At 40.2% G+C, this 17530-nt stretch overlaps 1 protein-coding gene across 1 annotated transcript in view; it reads left to right on the forward strand.

Annotated features, from left to right (window-relative positions):
* prkceb (protein kinase C, epsilon b) overlaps positions 1–17530 on the forward strand; it is a 222967-nt gene that overhangs the window by 194610 nt on the left and 10827 nt on the right. Inside the window, exons 12-13 of the mRNA XM_051651187.1 lie at positions 13741–13879; positions 14772–14960. Coding sequence (XP_051507147.1) covers positions 13741–13879; positions 14772–14960 — 328 coding nt within the window. The remainder of the gene's footprint in view (positions 1–13740; positions 13880–14771; positions 14961–17530) is intronic.

Raw genomic sequence — 17530 nt, forward strand, 5'->3', positions numbered from 1 at the left:
TGACCCAGGGAACAAGGAAACCACTCTTGCTGAACTCTTGGGTACTGCAGCCACTTGGGCATGCAGCGCAATTAAATGCAAAGGTAACAAAAATTCTCCTCCCAGACCTCGACCGGGGGATGGAGTGGTCTGCTTACCAGCTCCAGAGCAGCAGGTTTCGTCGTCCCTGGGTCGCCTGTCTCAGGGGCGCTTTAAAACGTTTCGCGAGTTCTTGGCGGCCGCGAGACGGGTGGCGTCTGCTTCCTGCGGTGGGGTCCACGCCAGGGCCGGGCCGCAGAGGCAGGCTGCGGCAGAGCCGGTGCAGTCACCACAGGGGGATGCCCTTGGCGATGAGCAGATGGGGTGTGGGATCTTGAGCCGCGCCGGGGCAGGATGTGCCGGATAACCTCCATCTGCTGCTTCACCACTGAGAACTGCTGGGCAAAGTCCTTGGTGTCGCTGGACTGGCCAACTTGGGAAATGGGTGCAGCAAGGAACCGTGCATTGTCGGCCTCTCCCATCTCGACTAGGTTGAGCCAAAGGTGGCGCTCCTGGACCGCCAAGGTGGATATCGCCTGCACAAGAGACCGCACCGTGACCTTCGTCGCCCGGAGAGCGAGGTCGGTTGCCAAGCGCAGCTCCTGCATCAATCCCGGGGCAGAACTATCCTCTTGCAGTTCCTTTAGTGCCTTGACGGACTTGCAGAAGAGCCATGGCGTGCAAGGCGGAGGCGGCTTGTCCAGCGGTGCTATAGGCCTTGGCCGTCAGAGATGACGTAAACCTATAGGCCTTGGGCGGGAGCTTTGAGCGCCCGCACCAGGTGGCGGCACTCTGCGGGCATAAGTGCACTGCAAGCGCCTTTATCCACCGGGGGGATTGCCGAATAGCCCTTGGACGCCCCACCAACTAGGGTATTGAGGGCGGGGAAGCTGAAAGATCGGGACCGGGCAGTAAAAAGTGCCTCCCACGACCTTGTCAGCTCTTCATGCACTTCCGGGAAGAAAGGAATGGGGGCGGGGCGTGGCTTTGAGCGGCTGCCCGGGAAACCATGTCGTCATCTTCGCGTCAGCCTGTTACTGGGCGACCGCACCCGAAGGGAGGAGCCCAGCTGAGGCTTCCACGTCCAACTGGACGAGCCCGCTCTCCGATGCTGCGCTCGAGAGCTCATCACCTTCTCAGGCTCCGAATAAGAGGTCGAACTTGCCATCAGACGAGCCAGCGGACTCATCCAGAAGCCCGATCGGGGCAGACGAGCGTGCTGAGGAATGGGAGGTCCGCGGGGGGATACCCGGCGGAGGTGGTCCCATTGGGGTCCCCAAATCGCCCCCAGTGCTAGCCGCGCTGGCCTCATACCCGTGGGTAGAAGGACCGAGGCGGGGAGCCTCTGGGGTGGCTTACTTTCTTACAAAGGTAAACCGCGACCGCATTGTTGCCATGGACATGTTCTCGCAATGAGTACATGACCCATCCACGAATGCTGTCTCCACGTCAGCAGTGCCCAGACACGAAAGACAGTGATCGTGACCGTCAGACCGTCTTTAAAAAGACATTCTGTGTGTGCCGCTATTTTAGAGATATATACTCTTTTAGAGAAATATACTCTTTTATTTCTGCCGAAGCACCCAGGGGCATTCTCTGCAGTGCACCAGTGCAGAGGGGGGAGAAGCCGCTGAAATGCGCCGTCAGATACAGCAGAGAATGAACAGTCGTGGGAATTCAGCTCAGTGAGCATGACCGTTCGGCTCCGAATAGAAAATCTGAATGAGTGGTTGCATGCCAGCTCCTTTTATACACGTATGTCCAGGGGAGTGGCATGCAAATACCACTCACCAATTTTCATTGGCCTTTTATCAAAGACCAGAGGTGTCTCGGGCTCCCAAGAGTGTCCCCTAGTGTCACTTCATCGACACAACATCAAGTGAGTGACAGATAGGGAACTGTGTTTTCTTAATGGCGTGAATCACACTGAAGGCCTAGACTTTAAATGCATGGCCCGCCACTGACATTAGGTTACACCAACAAAACAAATTTTAAGGATTAGAATATCCTTTAGGTAATAATTGCAGGTTAACACCTAATACAGTGTCGAATGCTTTAAACAACATGATCATTTGCATATCAGTTCCTTTACAAAGACAACATTTTATGAGTGGGTATGAGACGTTTAGTCAATACAACTTAATTTGTAGACGTGTTTACGGTAAATGGTTAAAATGAAAGGTAAAATGATATTAATTATAATTTGTTAATTTATATATGATACAGGAATAGCATGGTGTATATTTGAAAGAATGAATTTTTAGCTTCTAGTTTTAGCATTTTTTTGCAGAGGTTGCTGTGTACGTAATGGAAAAATCACTCCTCAAGATTCCCTTGAAAACACAGGAAATGCTCTAAATTTCATGCAGAACCCCCCCCCCCCCATTTTTCTTTCTTTTTGTGTTCTTAACATGTCGGTGCTTTCCTTTAAATGAAAGCTGTAGTGTAACATAATATAATAGTTAATCTCGTCCTTTTGTACTGTGTTTTTATAGCTCATGTTAAACCCTAAAGTTTTTTATGTTGTTTACAAGTGTAATTATTGTTGTGCTTTTACCTTCATTAAAAACGTCTTTCAAAGCACTAAAAGCATTTTTAAATTGTGGATTTAAAACTGGATATTGATGTTCCTTGTCAAAGCCCCTTTTCAATCCTTTTGCTACTGTGTCTTTTCATTCCACCTGTAAGGAAAAAAGAAAACATTCATTTTTTATTTTATTTTAGATAATAGCAAGGATAATTATGTAAGAAATGAGGGATTAGTAAGATCAGTGTTGGGGAACACTACTTTCAAAGTACAAAAAATAATAATAATAATAATAGTTTAAGGCAACATTTTATTCAAACAGAAGCAAAAGGCATAACAAAGCCATTTCTGATACTACGTAGTGCCTTTTTAAGTGAATAAGTTCTAAACAGTTTTGGTTCAAAAACTCAGGGTGCATCTCACTCCCTAGCTTTCTATGTTGTGAATCAGTATATTGTGAATGAGCAATGGAACGAGTATAGATCTACTGAACACTGAGACACTTACATAAGACTCAATTATCTGCGACACAATTACGAGGTTGCACATTTAAATGCAGATGGTATTAATCAACAACATCACTGTATAAATGACACTTGTACATTTTCGTGATAGATACTGTATTAAAACATACAGCATTATTAAGAAAGATAAATTACATAAATAAACAAATAAAAAACAGAGGAGTGTATTTTTTAATCATCTAAAGTTTTTCCCTTTCATGCACATTATGGATGAAAGATATACAAAGATAATTATTAATTATTAAAATCAGTAGAACATTGATTTGAATCAATGTTAGCTTTTTTAATCCTTTAAATCAACAATTATCAAAAATAATCATTAATTATTAACATTGATGAAACATTGATTAAAATTAACACTAGCTTATTGATCATTCAAATTCAACAATCATCAAAGATAATTATCAATTATCAAAAATCAATAGAATATTAATAGGGATTAATATTGACAGGGCACCACCCTGGAATCAGGGACTAATAACCAAATAGTATAACAGTCTCAATATTAGATTGTTTTCTTAGGAAAATTGACATCCGAAGAATATCGATTTTCGGGAAAAAAAAATCAATGAATGAAGGCTTTAATCCGAGCACTGACATCCTGTCAGCATGACACAGGTGTATGCAAAACAAACCAAAACACTTCTCTTTGTAATATAACAAAGTTTATTTATGCAGTAATATCAATTAATAATTAATACAATGCAGTCATTAAACTTCTGACTTACAACTACAAACTAAACAGTGTTATGATTAGATATGGAAACCAAAATAATCCTATAACACATAAGGTGTGTGTGTGTGTGTGTGTGTGTGTGTGTGTGTGTGTGTAAGGAGAGACGCGCACAAAATGGCGGACGTGACTCTCGTGGAGAGTATGTCATGCGAGACTTCCGACCAGAGAATATGGCCATGAATGTGGGCGGAGAGAAACCAGTCAATGGTGTCTACCAGTTTACCACGTGTATCTGCTTGTAGGATAGCTTAGGGACAAAGATGAGCTTTATCATGAAGCTATCTACTAGCCAAAAATGTGTGCGAGAATGTTTTTGAGGGGTCGCTTGTGTTTGTGTGTGTGTGTGTGTGTGTGGTTAGTACGAGAGAGAAAAATAATTAAGTGACGGCTCCAAAGCCGGTATCGTGATCATGGAAGAGAAAGCAGCTGTTAGTTTATCACTCAGAGACGCAGTGGACGGCTCGTAAACCGTCCCGCGGTCTTTGATTCTTTAATGGATAAACTCAGTGTGCCGGTCTCACCAGTGATGGTGGAAATGCACAACAGTCCAATGTGGTTGGGCTACAATACAGCAAATCTCATTTGTGATAATTAAATACCTTGAGTATTAGCAATGAGCGGACACGGCGGTCCGTAAACTGTACAAGTAATAACGTTGATACACAAAAATAACACGCTATAATATTCTATCTCTGCCCAGACGTAAACCTCTTACTTGAATCGCATGAGGACACAGGTAGAATGTGTGTTCATCCGTCCTTTAACTCCGACTCGGTTCCTCGAGGCTCGGGTGATGATGGGAGGCCGTTTCCTCACTCTGTCGGCGGGCAGTACAGCTGCTGATTCTCAGCGGGCTGGCGGAGAAATCAGCGACGTCGACTTGATTGAAGATGGAAGAGAAATCTTTTATCTCTTCACTTCTGCAGGCAAACAGATGAAGATGCGGATTGCACAGCAGTCTCCTTCGGATCCGTTAGAGTGTTCGGTGGAACAAAGAGTAATCTCAACTCGTCCAGCGAGATGGAGATTGTATGGCCACAGTTTCAAGTCGGACGTTACTTCCTTGTGCCACGAGGCTACACCTGAGAGCAGCGATGAGCTGCGTCTACGCACGGCCAGCAAAGTTGCTGGAAGCAAATCCTGGAAGCATTTCAGAGGTATTTCTACTCCTGATGATGTCATGGTTGAGGTGTGTTCTGTTGTGTGCCTCATCCAATAGGAGTTGAGAGTTCGATCCTTTAGTGAGCAAGGCTTCATGGGATTTGTAGTCTGTTTTGGACTCCCTTTGTTTGATTTTGGTGCAATTTTTATCAGTATGATTTATGACTTGATATGTGGGCTTGAGTTAGGTTTTACGACTGTGTTAGGCCTGCCTTTGTCTTCTGTCTGAATACATGAGGCCCAACAACTGATCATGCAAAAAAAAAACTGTTTTTTTAAGGATAGTGATCATATGAAGCCATTTATCATCACATAGTTGTTTGGCTCCTTTTTAAATCATAATGATAACAGAAATCACCCAAATGGCCCTGATCAAAAGTTTACATACCCTTGAATGTTTGGCCTTGTTACAGACACACAAGGTGACACACACAGGTTTAAATGGCAATTAAAGGTTAATTTCCCACACCTGTGGCTTTTTAAATTGCAATTAGTGCCTGTGTATAAATAGTCAATGAGTTTGTTAACTCTCACGTGGATGCACTGAGCAGGCTAGATACTGAGCCATGGGGAGCAGAAAAGAACTGTCAAAAGACCTGCATAACAAGGTAATGGAACTTTTATAAAGATGGAAAAGGATATAAAAAGATATCCAAAGCCTTGAAAATGCCAGTCAGTTCTGTTCAATCACTGATTAAGAAGTGGAAACTTCAGGGATCTCTTGATACCAAGCCAAGGTCAGGTAGACCAAGAAAGATTTCAGCCACAACTGCCAGAAGAATTGTTCTGGATACAAAGAAAAACCCACAGGTAACCTCAGGAGAAATACAGGCTGCTCTGGAAAAAGATGGTGTGGTTGTTTCAAGGAGCACAATATGAAGATACTTGAACAAAAATGAGCTGCATGGTCAAATTGCCAGAATGAAGCCTTTACTGTGCCAATGCCACAAAAAAGCCTGGTTACAATATGCCCGACAACACCTTGACATGCCTCACAGCTTCTGGCACACTGTAATTTGGAGTAACGAGACCAAAATAGAGCTTAATGGTCACAACCATAAGCGCTATATTTGGAGAGGGGTCAACAAGGCCTCTAGTGAAAAGAATACCATCCCCACTGTAAGCATGGTGGTGGCTCACTGATGTTTTGGGGGGTGTGAGCTCAAAAGGCATGGGGAATCTTGTGAAAATTGATGGCAAGATGAATGTAGCATGTTATCAGAAAATACTGGCAGACAATTTGCATTCTTCTGCACGAAAGCTGTGCATGGGATGCTTTTGGACTTTCCAGCACGACAATCACCCTAAGCACAAGGCCAAGTTGATCCTCCAGTGGTTACAGCAAAAAAAGGTTAAGGTTCTGGAGTGGCCATCACAGTCTCCTGACCTTAATATCATCGAGCTACCCTGGGGAGATCTCAATCGTGCGGTTCATGCAAGACGACCAAAGACTTTGCATGACCTGGAGGCATTTTGCCAAGACGAATGGGCAGCTATACCACCTGCAAGAATTTGGGGCCTCATCACCAACTATTACAAAAGACTGTACGCTGTCATTGATGCTAAAGGGGCAATACACAGTATTAAGAAATAAGGGTATGCAGACTTTTGAACAGGGGTCATTTCATTTTTTTTCTTTGTTGCCATGTTTTGTTTTATGATTGTGCCATTCTGTTATAACCTACAGTTGAATATGAATCCCATAAGAAATAAAAGAAATGTGTTTTGCCTGCTCACTCATGTTTTCTTTAAAAATGGTACATATATTACCAATTCTCCAAGGGTATGCAAACCTTTGAGCACAACTGTATATGTTATGATTTTTTTTTTTTTTTTTTTTTTTTACACATTAAGAGTATATATTTAAATTGTTAATTTCTTGATAATCCCTTGTCCCTCTTCATCTGGTACACCACTTTATGTAATTTACAGTTATTCATGTTTTTTATTGTTCTCAGGTAAGTGGTGTTAGTGCTAGACCTTTTAAGTGTTCATACCTAATAATTTAATTTAACTCTTGCATGGTTCATTAAATATGTCATCGGAGTTTATTGCTAATTATCATGTGAAAGATTTTATTGCAAATAATTATTTAATGGTATTTAGTTTGATTAGTGGAGTGGTTGTGATGCTTTTGGCACCATCTTATAATTAAACTTTCAGAGAATTTACAATGGTGTTTGTCACTTGTGGTTCAATAAAGTTCTACCCTCAGCCCAACTGATGCTTCACACGTCACAGATCATGCAATGTGTGTTGGTTTCGACACAGGCTTTGTCAAAGCTTAGATATGAAACATCAAATCATATGTCCTCTTGATCTGCATCTTATTGCATTCGTCATATTTCACTTTTTGCATTCATAACCCTTTCTCGCTGGGTTGTGTCAGTCTATGCTCACCTTTATAAAAATAAATAAATAAGTAAATATATAAAACCCTATATACAGCATTGTTTATCATTTTCAAAGGTATTGCACAAACAATGCTAACCTCCCTCAAAGCACATAATAAAATTTTTACTCTTTTCAAGGGTATTGCACAACCAACGCTCACCTTATTCAGGGCACAGATGCGTCATAAGTATTGTTGTCCTTTTCAAGGGTATTGCACAATCAAAGCTCGCCCTCTTCAGGGCTCAAAAACCTCCTTAGCATTGTTTATCCTTTTCAAGGGTATTGCACAAACCACTGCACAACCCAATGCCCCCCCCCCCCCAAAAAAAGAGCAGGGCTTCCATTTTATCAAGGGGTGCACAAAAGTATCCGGCACTCTTTTGCACGTTTCTTCACATCGATGCTCATCTTTTCACTGGGGTCATTAATTCACACCAGGCTTCTGCAGGGCATGACACAAGTTTGCACACTGTTACATGTTTCATACAGTATTTTTTTCTTTTTTCAGCTTATCTTCACCAGCTTATCTTATTGTGTCCAGCAGCAAAGCAATCTATATAAAGCCCATCCATAGGTTCATGCAGTTCTTCCCAACATCGTTATATTCTGCTAGGTCAGTCATGTGGCAAGGTGAGGCCAGCAAAGGGCATGTCAGGAGGTGGTCCATGGTTTGTTGGTCTGTCCCACAATCACAGCTGGTGTCTCCATTACATTTAAATGACCCCATTTTGTTCTGTTGACCTTACATCGTCCGGTGCGTGACCTTAGGCGATTAAGATACTTCCACTCTCTCCATGAATCATCAGCTTCCGGTGGTAGGTTCTCACTGGTTGGTAGCTCCATGGAGATATTTGGGGGCAGGCCCTGGAGTCTCTCCTGCCACATAGTTGTGTGTATAGTGCTAGCTGTGATGGAATCTGCTGGCAGCATGTGGTGGAGGAAGGCCTTCCTTGATTGAAGCTTTTGTTCTAATGGTTTGTGGCTAAAGAGGGGGTGTCTGTGGTCGCTGGCTTGGTGGGATTTCTCTCTTCTGCTTGCAGAAGCTCTCCTCACATCTGGAGGTGCAATACCTGCCAGGATGTAAAGACTGTCCGTGTTGGTGGGTCTAAGGCACCCGGTGATCATTCTGCAAGTACTGTTGAGGGCGGAGTCAAGCTTGGAGGCATGGGCTGATCTCTCACATACTGGACAGGCATACTCTGCAGTAGAGTAGAGGGCTAGTGCAGTAGTCTAAAGTGTTTGAGGATGATCACCCCATGTAGTAGAAGTCAGTTTGCTGATGATGTTATTTTGAGTGCACACTTTAGACTTGGTTTTCTCAGTGTGCATCTTGAAGGACAGGGTTCTGTCTAGGGTGATTCTGAGGTACACAGGGAACTCAAAGGACTCTAAAGGAACATTCCAAATCACTTTCAACTCACGGTTCCTTAGGTGAAATATGCTGACTTGGGTTAGCACGTATAGTAGATGGTTGGCCTCGTAGTATGGAGTCAGCTCATTGAGAGCATTGGTGAGGCATTGCTCCACCACTTCAAACTCCTGATCTTGTGCAGCAATACCTAGGTCATCTGCATAGATGAACCTAACTGTGTCATCACTTCTTGGTTAGTCATTTGTGTAGATGTTGAATAAGAGGGGTGCCAGGACACTCCATTGAGGTAGACTGTTCTTGAGTCTTCGCCATCTGTTCTTCCTACCACCTAACTCAACAAAGAACATCCTGTTTTCCAGCTTGCTCTCAATAAGGTCTGTCAGGCGGATGTCTCTCATTATGTCCAGGATCTTCTGAAGTAAGCACCTGTGGTTGACTGTATCGTACGCTGTGGACAGGTCAACAAAGACAACAACTGTCACCATCCCTCACTCATAGCCATCTTCAATGTGCTGCTTGAGGTTGAGAACTTGGCTGGTGGTTGACTTTCTAGGTCGTAAGCCTGCCTGTTCAGGGATGAGGCGTTCATCAATAACTGTTGCAAGACGATTCAAGAGGAGGTGTTCAAAAAGCTAAAATAGGAAAGAAAGTTTTCCTTTTGAGTAGGCACTGACATAAAGAAAAAACTTGCCAAAAACTTATTTATTTTTTTATTTTTTTTAAGGTGAGTGGTCTCTCTATTGCCAACTTATTGGATATGATTAATTTAAAATGTGCATAGTATTAAAATAAAATAAAAAAATTATTCAATTAAAACTTTAAGTTTTACTTTAATTTAAATAAATATGACCTATCCCTATAAAAAAATATTTTTTAAATATACTAAATATACTGGTTTGATACTTGACTTGGACTCTTGACAAAAGACTAAGATTTGAGACTAGACTTAAACTGGACCTTGAAAGACTTGAGTTGGACTCTGAATAAGACTTTGTCAGCTACATCCTGAAAAATAAAAGTGAGAGTAATGAGAGAAGCATTCACCATTCATGCACTTCAGATGGGACAGATAAGAACAGTTAATGTTACACTGTCACATAATCTAAAGCAACAAATAATGTTCAGTGCATGAAGTCTCTTCCATAGTATTAAAGAGAGAAAGACTGTGATGATTTGGAAGGTGTGCAGCCTGGAAGATGGACAGAAATGGATAGAGAGGGGAAGAGAGAGACAGATGGAGAGATGGACAATTCTGGAACATCCTGTGATGTAGAAGAACATGTGGGCCGAGCACAATACAGAGCACTCGTTCACATCTCGTGAACTTTCCACCTCTATCTCCCTCTGTTTTTCTGTGCATCTAGATAACTAGTCAAAACTTTGGATATTCTTAACTGAATTTATGTTTTTTCGTGATCTTTAAAGCCTTTTTAATGAAAAGACTTGTGCGTGAATGCTTGAGTTTAGTTTAGTTATAAGATGTGCCTATTTATGAATTGCTTGGGGGAAAAAAAAAATTATTGGTATTTTTAGATGTATAAGTTGGAATTCATAGTAAAGGAAAAGCAGCCAACAAGGAAACACCTTCAATACTGTTTAAAAGTATCATCATGAGGATGGTTTATGGAAAACTGGTAGTGTAGTTAAACCAACATGATCTCATGGGAAGTTGAAATGTTGCTTCCGAATGTTCTCGCACCATGACATCGGCCCCATTATGCCAAGTTACTGACAACTGTCAACTCCCCAGTTCATCAGTTCAAATCTGTTTACCTTTTCCTGTCTCGTGACCGGAAGTCTATTGCATCAGACCGTGTAGGAGACCGGAGTTCTTGTCCCATGTTGAAACCAGGAAGTCATTGCGTTCGCTTAATCAGTGGCAATCACGATTCGGAATTCGGGATATTTTTACTCCACTTACAGTTAGGTTTAGGGCTTGGGGGGAGAGTATTGTATTACATCCTTTACAGCTAAAAACAACATGCTTTACAACTCGCTTTTGGCGCCCCTCTGTGGGCATTTCACCCAGAAACTTGAGCTCACACACCCTTACATTCAAAAACACTTCTTGCTTCAGTCATAGGGGGCAGTTCTTTGAATTTCGCTAAGCACAGACCGAGTTCAAAGAGAATTCAACCTACTGTTTCCAAATTCACTGTGAGATCAGTCTGGTTTAACTCTGACATTTTGGTTCAGATCATTAATCAAGAAGTGCATCTCAAACTTGGGGAGTGGGTCTTTCACCACATATTTTCTTGACATTCATTACAACAACATTTGTCCACACCTCTGCATGTAAAGAGTGATTGATCGTATTCGGTGGGGAAAGATAGAGAGGAATGACCAACTTTTCAGACAAACAGCAACGTGCCTAGCACCAGGGTGCCTGTCCGAAAGGGAACAATTGTGCAATGTGCCCGATGCTCCCCTCCCTCCTGACTTTCCCTCCCTTTTCTGTGAGGATGGTTTCATGAAAACACCTTTGACTGAATGGCATCCTGCAAAGTGATGTTGACATTCTTGTTGCAATCAACCATCAAACCCCAGTCCAACATGTTTCATCCATCTCCTTGTTGTCTTTCATCACTAGCACCTTATCTTCTCTCTCTCTCTCTCTCTCTCTCTCTCTCTCTCTCTCTCTCTCTCTCTCTCTCTCTCTCACCCTTTCTTTTTTTACTCTACTTCTCTCTCTTTGCCTTCCCCTTGTGCTGGTTAAATTTACAGAGATACAGTAGACACGCTCTGCACAGATACATGCTGTGCCCCACTCTGTAATAGTAGATCAGGCCCATTTGAATAGTGTTTTCCAACTATTTTATCTTTTGTACCCCCACAGCCCAGTCAGTAGGGCGTGAGGACCCCTATTAACACTAAATATGGCTAGAATTGTTTCCCTGTTAAGTAATATTATTATGGATAGGAATAATCAGGAATTTTACAGTTGCAATTTCGATTCCACATAACAATTCTAGTTCATTAGTGGTTCTGTTTTGAGTGAGAAAAATAGACAATGTTCGGAAAACAGTTCTTATTGTCTTACTGTAAATTCACATTTATCTATCAGCTCTCTTAAACCCATACTTTGCATTTATTTATTTTTTCTGTGAAGCCATGTCTGCTAAGCAACATAAATACCATTAAGAGGGTAATGCAGTCTTTTTAATCACAAGAAACAATCATACTCAAAAGTTGATTGTGGATTCACGTGCACAGCCAACTGAAAATAAGTTATTGATCGTCTGATCGTCATGCCAACGGCTCTGATACTTATATTGCTATATTTTATTACAGTGTTCCATTCATATCAGTAGAAGAATGCAGATGTTCCAGTAGTCTACATTTTAAAAAATTGACCATTTCTGAAAAAGAACCAGCTCTTGATACTACAACCCAATACTGTATATTTAATTGGATATCATTTGGATATAATTATAATTTATATTATTAAAATGGTCATTATTGTAATTAATACATTTTAAACTTAAAGCTATCAATATCATGTATGAAAAAACCCTAATTCTGACCCTCTGTCAGAAACGCTCGGTTTTGGTGCTGCTTATCTTTTAAGATTTGACAGTAAACACCCACTTATATGATTGGCTCTCTGCTCGACTTTCCTTGCCATCTCACTGCCCACCGCTACTGGGCAGTGCTACAGAAGTGATCAGGTAAATGTAATGAGGGAGACTCATTTGGCTCATTAAGATCCATGTGCAGTATTTATAATGCAGCAAACAGGTTGGGGTCATAAACAGGCAGATAGTCCAGTACACAATAATCAGTCCAACCAGGCAAACAAATCCAAAAGTGAGACACAGAGAATAAACAGAAAACAGGCAGCAAGGTAATACACAGGATATCCAGATAATGCAGGTAAGTAATGCTCAGTAATGTTCAGTGACGAGGCAAGACTTCACAAATGTAGAGTGTGAGTCCAGGACTATTTATAGTGGTCTTAATGTGTTGATGGCTAGCAGGTGTGTAGAGAGTTCAGAATTCGGGTGAGGGGGAATGGCAGAAGCAGATGTGACAGTAAAGTAGACATCGATTTGTTGTTGTGGAGGCGGTCAGATGCAAATCTCTACCATAGTGTGACATCATATTGTGGAGGAAGGAGAGAACAAGTCGTTTTGGTAGCTTGGTTTCAACAAATGTTCTATTTGCAGTGTGGAGGAAGTTTTGAGTTCTAAAACTTACAGTATGTTTTTGAAGTACAATAAACTCCTATGTCAAAAAATCAAGGAAAATTTGATTCCTCGTGTCATGATCCCTTTAACATATTGCTGTGATTTTATTGCACTTTTTATTTGGTTATTATTTTTCAGAAGAATAATTCAGTAAATTAGTTTTCTTATGAGAGCTCTAAAATTTATGTTTTAATAGTGTCTCATTTATACTTAAATAGCAAAATGGTGTTAAAGTTGGAATTGTAAGTTTCATGTTCATGAATCAGTTCAAACAGTAGTTTTAATGAATTAGTTCAAAAGTAAATCTCTGATTAAACGATTCATTTGTTTCATCACTCAAAAAATGTTCATGAAGTCCTTGTGTGGCATTTTTTATATGTATAAAAATGTTTTATTAATAAATATTTGGAGGTAAATATTGCTGCTTATTATTTTGTATTATAATAGTTCCATTTAAACAAAATGATTAAATATCCTTCTTCTGTTCATGCTTTGGTTTTATATTTTTATATTTGTATTTTACTTCCTGCATTAATTTTTTTTTTTATCTATTTAGTGGTAACAATGGCTGCTGGGTTGAACTGATAGTTCCTCTAGTGGAAAATAAAATCACCCTTTTATACTTTTTCAAACCAAATACATAAATATGGACATATAGGCTATTGAAGAATATATACGATGTATATATATATATATATATATATATATATATAATCAGTATAGATCAGTATAGAACTTGAGAGACCATGAGTGATCCTGTAAGTAATACCTGAAATGATTTATATGCAATTTATGTTTTGTTGTTTTTGCTCTCTTTGCAGGGATTTGAAACTAGACAACATTCTGTTGGACGCTGAAGGTCACTGTAAGCTAGCAGACTTTGGTATGTGTAAGGAGGGCATTCTGAATGGCATCACGACCACAACATTTTGTGGCACGCCAGATTATATTGCCCCTGAGGTACAGTATTTCACACTCTCAAAGACACAAATGTCCAGTGAACTCTGCATATTCTCATTGACTACTGCTTAGGTCCCATCAGGGTTATGACATTTTAATTAGTATTTATTTTTTATTTACCATTTGTCATTCCCATTTGGCTTTGTTGCCATTAATTGGTAACATGATGTGGGATTTTCAATTAAAGTTCCAATTGCCAATTGTCGGTACTGATAACTAGAGAGTGGGCTGGCCAGTGGGCAATAAAATGCTGATATATACTGTAAGTGAAATAAATTATTCCATTTTGCAATTAAGATTTGGACGTATAGGTTTAAAGGGACACAATATACACTCAAACTTAAAAAAAATGTTTGTTTTTAAAACAGAAATAGTGTATTATTCATCAACAAAGCTGTTGATAGATTTTGGTATAGATTTTGGTTTTCACTCTATAATGTGACTGAACCAATTCTTGTGTAAATCATTCATTAAAAAAAAAAAAACATTCTTACGTAAATTGATGCACCAATGTGACAATTTATGTGAGAATTTTTATAGGTTTTATTTTCTGCTTTTTTTCCTGCTTTTATAGGGATGCCAAAATTAACTAAACTGAAAACCAACTGAATTGGGCCGCCCATTATTCACAAAGTTGAACACATTCTTCGCCGCTTATGTCTTTGTTTATTCCATATTTTGATTATGCTTTCAGCTAACAATAAGAGTGTAGAACTGTTAGTAAAATTGTACCCTTTTATCCATTCCACATATTTTCCCTGAAAAAAAATGCAGAATATATATATAAAAAAAAAAAAGATAGTCTGCAGATCCAACTGACAATAATGTATTCTCAGTTATTTTGTTGTGAGATTTGAATTACATTCTCTCTCTTGTGATCTCTCCTGTACAGATCTTGCAGGAACTCGAGTACGGGCCATCAGTTGACTGGTGGGCTTTAGGTGTGCTCATGTACGAGATGATGGCTGGTCAGCCTCCGTTTGAAGCAGATAATGAGGACGACCTTTTTGAGTCCATTCTCCATGACGACGTCCTTTACCCTGTGTGGCTCAGCAAAGAGGCCGTCAGCATTCTTAGAGCGGTACATGTTCAGATTTACTCTTGGATCACTCAGTCTTTTATCATTCAATTGCAGTCTCTTTTTAACCTTCCAGTTTTTCCTCTCTTGTTTTTCTTTCTTCCAAGTTGTATACCACCTGCCACCTCTTAACCTTTGCTGTTATTGCTGTGTGCTTTTTCGTTCACTCTCCTTTTGAGAATACAGTACAACAATGACTGCTCTTTTATTCTGCAGCCTTGTTTTATGAAGTATTTTCAAAATCATTTTGTCAATAGGTAGAAAAAGTTTTGAAAATCGAAAAAAAAAAGTCAAATGTACAAAACTTGTGAACCTAAATTTTAAAGGAATGTGGAACTACTCACCCAATGAAGCATTGCAAAAGATGTAATCAAAACAAAAAATTTATGAAACATTAAAAACAATTAACTCAAATTCATTTATTTTTAGTATAAAAGCAATGCATTTTAAATTTATTTCTGAATGTTTAGATATGTACAAATATATAAGTAGTTTTAGAGTGTAGGGATTGATTACATGATTGGCAGTGCTTCATGGTAGTGGGCAGTCCCTGCTGACCTTATTTGCCACGATTTTAATTTCCCTGGTAACATCAACTTCTGATTGGTGGAGCTCTCCTTAGGATTATGGGTAGTGTAGTTCTTCACAGAATTCAGCAATTAAACAAATTTTTTTTTTAATTAAGTTGAATTCACGCTGACTTGTGGCTTCTATGGAAGCTTTTATCATTGCTTATTTTTTCTTTTTCTCCCAATTTGGAATGCCCAATTTCCAATGTGCTTTTAAGTCCTCGTGGTCGCGTAGTGATTCGCCTCAATCCGGGTGGCGGAGGACGAATCTCAGTTGCCTCCGCGTCTGAGACGTCAACCCGTGCATCTTATCACGTGGCTTGTTGAGCGTGTTGCCACAGAGACATAGCGCATGTGAAGGCTTCACGCCATCCACTGCGGCATCCACACTCAACTCACCACGCACCCCACTGAGAACGAACCGCATTATAGCGACCATGAGGAGGGTACCCCATGTGACTCTACCCTCCCTAGCAACTGGGCCAATTTGGTTGCTTAGGAGATCTGGCTGGAGTCACTCAGCACACCCTGGGATTCAAACTAGTGAACTCCAGGGGTGGTAGCCAGCGTTTTTACCGCTGAGCTACCCAGGCCCCCAGCAACCTAGGTTTATAAACTTTATCACTAAAAATAAACTTCTCTATGGAGAAAATGAATGGGAATTTTACTCAGAAACCCTAGTGTTGCATTCTATAGTTGTGTTAAGTGGAGAGGCTGGCAGTGAATCAATTTGCCAATGTAAGAGAAAGAGCTACAGCTCAGAAAAATTACACGTCTTGTGGGAAAAGAACAGATTGTTTGTGTTCCCTGCTGGTTCTTTGGATTGTGTAATCTCAGAGGTCAGTTTTGGGGTTGAGCGGGCCACTATTGGATTGGTCACTCTTCCTTTAACAGTTCAATTTAAAGGAGTACACAGGAAAAAGAGCTATAACTCAAAGGAAAATGTTATTGCTTATTGATTGTTCTTTCATAGCTCACAAGACTTTCGTTGAAGTTTCAACTTTGTCTAAAATGATTTAAAAAATAAATGTAGAAATAAATAAGACATTAAGTAATTACAGTATACATTAAGAGTATATAGATCTATAAAATGACTGTTGTTAACATACTGCCCTGCAAAGGAAAAATGCAGTAACAATTACACATGTCGTCAAAATTTTATTATAACCAAAATAGTGTCTCTTAGACTTTGTTCTGTCCTGTGACTGATGGGTTTGGCTCAACCATGCTCAAATTCAGAGAAAACAGAGTGAGATTACTACACATTTGTCTTAAAAAAATAAAATGAAGATACAGTATTTTTCTCAGTTTCATTGTTGACGTAGTTTTGGCTTTTTAGGGCAGTGTAGCTCAGATTATTTAGTCTTGGAAGAACTGATGATGACTTTTGATTGCAGATGTTGGTATCTTGGAAAATCTGAGCAAACTTTAGACATTGTTTAGGTCTCTTATGGAACTCTAGAGGAGATGCATTTGAGATTACTTGGGTCTTTTTATGCAGAGAGAATTCAGAGAAGCAAAAATTGCATTAGTTCTCTATTTAATTTTATTCCTGTCTAGGAGAAGCATTCGAGATATTAATTTGTGGTTTTTCTTTCCTACGGGATTGCATGTGTGTCAGTGTGTCTTCGGTCAATGCTCAACACTCACATTTACTTCTGTGACTTCTTTCTCTATGTGTATTTTCTGTTCATGTCTCCTTGCATTCTTTTGCATTTTCTGTTTGCTTTAGTCTCTCCTGTTTTACACACATAGTGTCCGATCACATGAGTGTGTGTGTGTTTACTGTGCTCCTTGTGTGTCGTCTTTTTCCTTCACATGTCCAACATTTACTTTGGCTGTTCCCTGACCATTTTCTAAGCCTTGTGGGAAAGGCAATGTGTTTGTCTTGGACAGTGTCATGTCACACTGCGATCTGTCTCACTGGCACTGTGGTCACATGACCTATGGTCATTTCAGGCCATCCTTCCACAGGATACATTCTTACATCATGCAGGCATCATC

This window comes from Myxocyprinus asiaticus, chromosome 23 (assembly GCF_019703515.2).
Source record: "Myxocyprinus asiaticus isolate MX2 ecotype Aquarium Trade chromosome 23, UBuf_Myxa_2, whole genome shotgun sequence".
Lineage (NCBI taxonomy): Eukaryota > Metazoa > Chordata > Actinopteri > Cypriniformes > Catostomidae > Myxocyprinus > Myxocyprinus asiaticus.